We start from the raw sequence: 8,916 nt of genomic DNA on the forward strand, positions 1-8,916 counted from the left end.
TCCAAACAGACAATGACCCCAAGCATAATTCTAAACTTGTGGCAAAATGGCTTAAGGACAACAAAGTCATGGTATTGGAGTGGCCATCACAAAGCCCTGACCTCAATCGTATAGAAAATTTGTGGGCAAAACTGAAAAAGCGTGTGCGAGCAAGGAGGCCTACAAACCTGACTCAGTTACACCAGCTCTGTCAGGAGGAATGCACCAAAATTAACCCAAATTGTGGGAAGCTTGTGGAAGGCTACCCAAAACATTTGACCCAAGTTGAACAAATTAAAAGGCAATGCTACTAAATACTAATTGAGTGCATGTAAACTTCTGAACCACTGGTTATGATATTAAAGAAATAAAAGCTATAAATCATTCTCATTTCACATTATTCAAATAAAGCAGTGATCCTTACTGACATAAAACAGGGAATTTTTAATAGGATTAAATGTCAAGAATTATGAAAAACCGAGTTTAAATGTAGTTGACTAAGGTATGTAAACATCAACTACGTGCAAGTACAAATACTGGTGTGCAAAAAAGAAAAAAACAAACATGGGGATAAGGTAGGTAGTTGGATGGGCTATTTACAGATGGGCTGTGTACAGCTGCAGTGATCGGTAAACTGCTCTGACAGCTGACACGTAACGTTAGTGAGGGAGATAAGTCTACAGCTTCAGTGATTTTGAAATTCGTTCCAATCATTGGCAGCAGAGAACTGGAAGGAAAGGCGGCCAAAGGTTACGTTGGCTTCGGGGATGACCAGTGAAATATACCTGCTGAAGTGTGTGTTGCTATGGTGACCAGTGAGCTGAGATAAGGCGGGGCCTTACCAATGAATATGTAGTGAGGACCAGTCAACAAGAGCATATTGGTCGAAGTGGAGGGAGGCTATACTGTAAATGACATCGCCGAAGTCTAGGCTCAGTAGGATGGTCAGTTTTACAGCATGAGTGAGGGATGCTTGTTGCAAAATAGGAAGTTGATTCTAGATTTAATTTTGGATTGGAGATGTTTAATGTGACTACAGTAACCAGACACCTAGGTATTTGAAGTTGTCCACATATTCTAAGTCAGAACCTTCCAGAGTAGTGATGCTAGTCGGGAGGGGCAGCGATCGGTTGAAGAGCATGCATTTAGTTTTAATAGCAGTTGGAAGCCACATGTTGTATGGCATTGAATTACCCACATCACTACATTTCCTGGCTAGCAATAAAGATGTAATGTTGAGGGAAGGAGGAGACTTTTCCTAAAGTAGGGTGTGTACACACGGGCTGGTGGGGAAATCTCAGTTAAGCTATTTGAACAGTTGGGTGAATAAACTTGGTTTGAGCTTTCCATAGCTGTCTGTCATGTTCTAAATAACCTGAAAAACAATTCAACTGTTTAACTTTTGTTAGCAAGCAAATATATCCAAGTTAACTAAACGTGAAATATAAAGATTAGTTGACTAACCACTAGCACATGGGCTTGATGAGACATTAGATTTCCCATGCCCACGACAATAAGTTAATGAAAGTGCATTATGCATGCTTCTAGTTATATTTGTAACAAAGGGAATTTTCATAGACAGACTTGAAAGCCAGATCTGTGATGAATGCAAGAAAGTCAGTTAAATTAGCAGGTCTTATATTTAGCCTTGAATTCAATCGATTGCTGACTATTTGAAATGCAGTGTATTTGCCTTGAAAAAAAAGTACAAAGCTTATTTAGAGTAGACATGATTTTTAGGCCATGTCATTAACTTCTTTGGATTCGGGGGCAGTATTTATGTCCTGATGAAAAGTGTGCCCAGTGTAAACTGCCTGCTACTCACACCCAAAAGCTAGAATATGCATATGATTAGTAGATTTGGATAGAAAAACTCTGAAGTTTCTAAAACTGTTTGAATGATGTCTGAGTATAACAGAACTCATAAGGCAGGTGAAAACCTGAGAAAAATCCAACCAGGAAGTGGGAAATCTGAGGTATGTAGTTTTAAGTGATTGCCTATCCTATACAGTGTAAATGGGGTCAGATTAAACTTCCTAAGGCTTCCCACTAGATGTCAACAGTCTAGAAATGTTGTTTCAGGCTTCTACTGTGAAAGGGGAGCGAATAAGAGCTGTTTGAACCAGAGATCTGGTTGAAAGCCTAGAGTTTAGTCACACGCGTGGCCGTGAGTTCCCTTTCATTTCTAAAGAGAAGGGAATTGTCCAGTTGGAATATTATTAAAGATTTGATAAAAACATCCTAAAGATGTCTAACATGGAGACCTGGGAGTGATTAATTTTAACGCTATTTCCGACATCTCTCCTTGGTTGGAAAATGGCTGTATGGTTCTGTGGCTAGGCGCTGACCTAACATAAATCGCATGGTGTGCTTTTGCCGTAAAGCCTTTTTGAAAGCAGACACTGTGGTTGGATTAACAAGAAGTTTAGCTTTAAAATGGTGTTCAATACTTGTATGTTTGAGGAATTTTAATTACGAGATGTTTGAATTGGCCACCCTGCACTTACACTGGATGTTGGTCAGGTGGGACGCTACCGTCCCACTGGTGCCAGACAGGTTAAAGTTGTGGGGGGGGGGGTAATTTATTTAATTTTTTAAAATAGCGGTTGAGACATCTGCCCTGGGGCATTCCTGATTCTACCTGGATTATGTTTAGAGGCTACCATTAAGTTAACAATCCAAAATATAGCAGGGGTGTAAAGCATAAGAAGTTTGCCATCAGACCAATAATGTCAAAAGCTGCACTGAAGTCTAACAGCCCCCACAAGCTTGTCATTTGTGTAAGTCCTGTGCTTGTTGAATGTCATTCCTATAAGCATGCTCAAGTCTCGTCAATTGGTTTACTTGAAATTAGCATTGTATCTAGTCAGACAATTATTTCCAAAAGGTTGTAACAGGCCGATTGGTCAGCCATTTGAACCGGTAAAGGGGGCTTTACCATTCTTGGGTAGCAGAATGACTTGTTAACCCTCCAGGCTTGAGGACACACTTTCTAGTAAGATTAAAATTTAAGTTAGGCATGGCAATATCATGCCCTATTATGCTCAGTAATTTTCCAGCCAAGTTGTCAGACCACGGTGGCTTGTCATTGACAGAACTTTCACCTCTTCCACACTTGCCTCTCATAATTTGGTCAGAGTACTCAGACCTTCACTTGTTACTTTATACCCTTAAACTAAAATTATAAATTGTTATTCCCTCAATCAACAAAGGTAAATTAGCAAAAGTATTAAAAATAAATTGAAATTTCACATTTCCTTAAGCATTCAGACCCTTTGGCAGCAATTACAACAGAGTCTTCTTGGGTATGACACAAGCTTGGCACACCTGTATTTGGAGTGTCTCCCATTCTTCTCTGCAGATCCTCTCAAGCTCTGTCAGGTTGGATGGAGAGCTTTACTGCAGCCATTTTCAGGTCTCCCCAGAGATGTTTGATGGGGTTCAAGTCTGGCCGGGCCACTCAAGGACATTCCATTTCTCAAGGAGACTTGTCCCGAAGCCACTGTGTCGTCTTGGCTGTGTGCTTAAGGTAGTTGTCCTGTTGGTTAGGTGAACTCTCACCCCAGTCGGAGGTCACAACTGCTCTGGAGCATGTTCTTGTCGTGGATGAATTTTATGTCAGAAGAGAATCTTATTTCTCATGTTTTGAGTCCTTTAGGTGCCTTTTGGCAAACTCCAAGCAGGCTGTCATGTGCCTTTTACTGAGGAGTGGCTTCCGTCTGGCCACTACCATAAAAGCCTAAATTGGTGGAGTGCTGCAGAGGTGGTTGTCCTTGTGGAAGGTTCTCCCATCTCCAGAGGAACTCTGGAGCTCTGTCAGAATGACCATCGGGTTATTTGTCACCTACCTGAGAAAGACCCCTACTCCGATTGCTCATTTTGGCCGGGCAGCCAGCTTGAGGAAGAGTCGTGGTTGTTCCAAACAAAATGGGGTTCACTGTTCTTGGGGACAGTCACTGCAGAAGTGTTTTTCTGGTACCCTTCCCCAGATCTGTAATGTGACAATCCTGTCTCGGAGCTCTACAGACAGTTACGTCAATCTTATAGCTTTGTTTTTGCTCTGACATGCACTGTCAACTGTGGGACCTTATATAGACAGGTGTGTGCCTTTCCAAATCCTGTCCAATCAATTGACTTTACTACAGGTAGACTCCAATCAAGTTGTACAAACATCTGAAGGATGAGAAATGGAAACAGGACGCACCTGAGCTCAATTTTGAGTCTAATGGCCGAGGGTCTGAATTAAAAAAAATATATTTTTTAAATACATTTACTAACATTTCAAAAACCTGTTTTTGCTTGGTATTACAGGGTATTGTGTAGATTTTTAAATCATTCAGTCAATTTTAGAATAAGGCTATAATGTAGCAAAATGTGGGAAAAGTAAAAGGGTCTGAAAGCAATATAGTTGATGTAGTGTTGGCCTCTGTCGCTGGCATGTCATGCCGAAATTTGCTAATCTCGCCGATGAAAACCGTGGGTTGTGATTAATGAGCCAAAGTTTCATTCAAGGTGCTCAAATACTTTTTACTATGTTTTCTTAGTTTATTATTATTACTTTTATCCCAGTTAAGTCACATGATCTATTTGCCAATCAGTTGTGCAGCCATTTCATTGCCATACCTGTCGCCTCAACCATACAATTTTCAAATTCCTCATCAATCCACAAGGATTGAGCAGTTCAGTAATTTTCTAACATCGATGCATGCTTATTAGTAACTGGAATAAACAATTTCATAAGCGTCAAATGCAAATATGGTTGCGCCTCATTACACACCAGCAAATATTCTTTACAACATAAGAGTACATAAAAAAATGTATTATGTTGTCTTCTACACTATTAGGCCCAGCCTTTGGTTTTCCTAGATATGGCTATGATATTGTGATCACTACATCCTATGGACATGGATACTGCTTTAAAGCTAAAGATTTGATCAACACAAGATTTCATTCATGTGCTGTTTGTAACCACCCTGGTAGGTTGACAACCTGAACCAGGATGGAGGCACTGGTTACAAAAGCTTTTTCTGGAGTGGGCAGCTTGATGAAAGCCAGTCTATATTGAAAACACCCCAAAAATAAACCTTTGGATAATGTTTGAAATGCCTGACAATGACTTAAAGACTGTTAGCACTTGGTTGTCTAGAGCAACGTCCCACCATAATGAGCTATAGGGAAGGCAGATGACCCTGTAGCCATTAAACTGCAACAGTATTTAAAATGATTGTCTACACTTTACATTAATGTGGTTATGAATAGCCAGCATGATTAGGAGACTTGAAAATAAATCTATGAAATAGCCTACATTAGCCTGGAGGAAAAACATTTAACATCCATTCTTACTTGAGGACTTAGGTGAAAATGTACCACAACCTACAATGACAAACAATTTTAAATGCAGTGGTGCGCATTCGGCTAAACCAAGCAGAAAGCATTTCTTCAAAGACCAGTGTTGAGGAAAACCCCTACAATGCGACAACTGTCAATGAGGGAGCGTGGTAGCCAGTAGACATTTCCAAACATACAACTAAATCGCTCCCTTCTACCCATGGTAACTCAACCTCCTAGATCAGGAGGGGCTGGATTGATAGGCATTACAGTGAAGCCAGCTCAACCTTGCACTCAAATAAGCCAACCACTATGGATATTACTCTTTCAATTTCAGATTCGGCGGGGGACGAGAGAGTTACTGAAGGGATGAACTCCTACAGATGCATCCTAGTTCCCATTGAGTGCTCTGCTCTACTTCTGCCCATGGGATAGGGTGGCATTTGGGATTGCAGGCCATCTTCCTCACCTGCAGGTTCATGCTGGCGTCCTCCATCACTCTCTCTGCCAGGGTGGGGATGTAGATGCCGCCGTAGCTCTCACCCGTCAGGAAGAACTCATTCTTGATGTACTCTGGGAAGGCTTTGAAGAACTCTTTCAAGGCCAGGAAGTTATTCATGGACACCTAGAGAAAACATAGAACTCCATAAGCTTATGTACAGTCACAGCAGTGACTCCATTAATAGTAAATGGCTATTTGGATATTCATAATGCACATGTAAATATTTGGCTTTATGTGTCAGTCTTGATGGGTGGTCCTGTGAGGCTCAGTTGGTAAAGGGTCGTGGGCTAAATTGCAGTTAGGGTCACCAATACAATAGTGTGGCCATACATTTGTCAGTCACATTGGATAAAACCATCTGATAAACTGCGTTACTTAAAAATCAGTGGCTACGAGTAATCCCAATGATTTCACAAGTCAATTAGGTCCTGGGTTCCTCAACATGTCCCCTAACGGGTTAAACAGTGGTTCTTCAGGTACCGTGCATATTGATAACTCACCTCAGTGTCATTGGTGGTGTAGTTGCTATCGTCGGAGTATGAATATCCAACACCTGCTGGGGACTCCAGGTACAGCATGTTGGCAATCTAAAAACACCACATCTGCTATAATGTGTATAAATGGAGCACTGCCACCCAATGGAATGGTTAATAAGACAACTACAGTCAAGGGTTTTTATTTCTACATTGTAGAAAATACAGCAACTATGAAATAACCTAGTACCCCCCCCCCCCCAAAAAAAGTGTTCAACAAATTAGACTGTTTGGGATTAGTTGGACTGTAGAGTGAAGTAAAAGCAGCCAACAAATGCTCAGAATTTGTGAGAACTCATTCAAGGCTGTTAGAAAAGCATTCCAGGTGAAGCTGGTTGACCAAGTGTGCAAAGCTGTCAAGGGAGGCTACTTGAGAAGAAAAAAATATATATTTAGATTTGTTGAACACTTGGTTACTTCATAGTTGTCTTTATTATTCTACGACATAAGAAATAGTATAAAGAAAAACCCTTTAATGAGTAGATGTCCAAACTTCTGACTGGTACCAAGATATCTTTCTAGTCTGAATGCCAGTCTGTGCCATCGTGACACTTACAGCAATGGATTTGGCAAGAGCACAAACAGACCTTGGACCAGGTTAGGAAAGATATGCTAGAGGAAAGAAAGAGACAAACCATGTTCCAGGAATAGGGGTTGTACTCCAATGACATGCCATCGTTCTGAATCTGAAATGAGATCATAAGACTGCGTTCAAAGACTACAGAACCACTGGCATGGCAACAATACAACTTAAATGGAATACAATGATAAATTCAGTTGTTAGATTGCCCTCTGATCATTTACACTAACAGGAGAATTGAACGAGCAGCATCTAACCTCTCATGGACAGATAATATGCATGTACCGAAGAATCTGTCACGACGGGATTGAATGCATAGGATAACAAGCAGCAGTTGTAGTGTTTGGGTTGTCATCACTGATTATTTGGACATAGATGTGGCAAAGGCAGTGCTTAAACTGTAACTGCTTTGCACATGTGGTGAAATTAGCAGAAGGGTTGGTGGTGCTTTGACTGAGGGTTTCCTATTGAGAGAGAAGACTTCTCACAAGTCTCAATTTTGACCATGTATGGACCCAGAACTAAATCACAGCTGACCAAATATCCCAGAAGTAGAAGTGTAACAGATTGTTTTATTTCACTAGGAAAGTTAGTTAAAAACAAATTCTTATTGACAATGACAGCCTACCAAAAGGCCTCCTGCAGGGACAGAGCTGGGATTAATTCTAAAAAGTAGAACAAAGGAACATCACGACAAGAGCCCTAAAAACAACAAAGTATGGCAGCAACAAAGCATGGTAAACATTGGGCAGAGACAAAAGCAAAGGGCAATAAGATAGAGAACAATACATCACTGGTAATCTAAAGTGTAAGAGGCAACTAGATCATTTTTTGGCGTTTCTCCTTACCAAGAAAGGCCCATGTTCTGTGAGCAAACCGTCAAGGGAGCTGCAACCAGGGCCACCATTCAGCCACAGAACCACTGGGCTGGAAGCTGGATCCTTCTGAGACTCCACAAACCTGCATGACAGGGAAGCAGTGTAGGACATGGTACCCACATGAAGTCTGTAGACATAACTTGCAGAACTGATCAAATATAAAACTACTCAAGCGATAAGCTGGATGGGTGTCAAATTAAGTTGTATACTGGTTTGAATGTTCCCTCATACAAACCAAGACACTTCCTCATTACTAAAGTCATGTGCCCTACACATAAAATGCTCCCTACACATAAAATGCTCCCTTTAGGTTTGAAATACATATGTAACTAGTTATTAGGACACTACTAAGCCATTATAAATGGCTAAAAAGATAAGGCTACCCACTCACCAGTAGTGAAGGTGTTTGTTGCCGGCCACATTGAAGTAACCCGAATACTGTTTGAAGTTAGGCTGCTTTTGAAGCCCAGGGAGAAACTTTATTTCATCCACGTCAGGTGCGCCGAGAGTCCCCAAGGCTCCGAACAGCAGGGACAACGCCAAATGATACATCTGGGAGTAAAATGACCTGACATTTTAAGCAGTTTACTAGTAACAAGTTATGACATGTCTAGACTTGAAAGACAATCTAACGTTAGCTAGTTAAAGTCCGAGAAGATGTCAACAGTGATTGCAACAGGCTAGCCAAGGTTTAAGTAAACAAGAGTAAACGGGTATTTGAGTACACTGCATTATTAATGCGCTGGATGAACCAACACTGGCACTTACCTTTTTCGTCCGAATTAGGCCGTAGGTACCTACAAAACAGCTACAATACTTATGCACTCACAGATCACGGAAGGAGTAGTCATGTGTTCCCTTTTGCGGCTGGAGCTCGTGATGAGCTGGTCACATGACAACGCATTAGCGCGCTTCAAATTGCGCAGACGTTTGGCCTCACATGGTTGTCACTAGTTACCACAGCCACAAAGTCAACATTGGCTGGAGTGTAAAATTAATGAAAAAAAAGTTAGGGTTAGGCATAAGGTTAGTAGCGTGGTGTTGTGGGTGAAATTACAAGATTACATTATAATACTGTTATTGCATCAAATGGTTGTTTTATGCAACATAATAGGG

General features: G+C 41.0%; 1 protein-coding gene across 1 annotated transcript in view; it reads right to left on the reverse strand.

The window, feature by feature from the left end:
- Positions 1-8,677, reverse strand: part of ctsa (cathepsin A) — a 23,254-nt gene extending 14,577 nt beyond the window's left edge. The window contains exons 1-6 of the mRNA XM_029685028.2: positions 8,569-8,677; positions 8,192-8,352; positions 7,771-7,882; positions 6,978-7,028; positions 6,310-6,396; positions 5,777-5,932 (exon numbers count right to left, since the gene is read on the reverse strand). Coding sequence (XP_029540888.1) covers positions 5,777-5,932; positions 6,310-6,396; positions 6,978-7,028; positions 7,771-7,882; positions 8,192-8,352 — 567 coding nt within the window. The 5' untranslated portion in view covers positions 8,569-8,677. The remainder of the gene's footprint in view (positions 1-5,776; positions 5,933-6,309; positions 6,397-6,977; positions 7,029-7,770; positions 7,883-8,191; positions 8,353-8,568) is intronic.
- Between the last annotated feature and the right edge of the window lie 239 nt (positions 8,678-8,916).

This window comes from Oncorhynchus nerka, linkage group LG2 (genome assembly GCF_034236695.1).
Source record: "Oncorhynchus nerka isolate Pitt River linkage group LG2, Oner_Uvic_2.0, whole genome shotgun sequence".
Lineage (NCBI taxonomy): Eukaryota > Metazoa > Chordata > Actinopteri > Salmoniformes > Salmonidae > Oncorhynchus > Oncorhynchus nerka.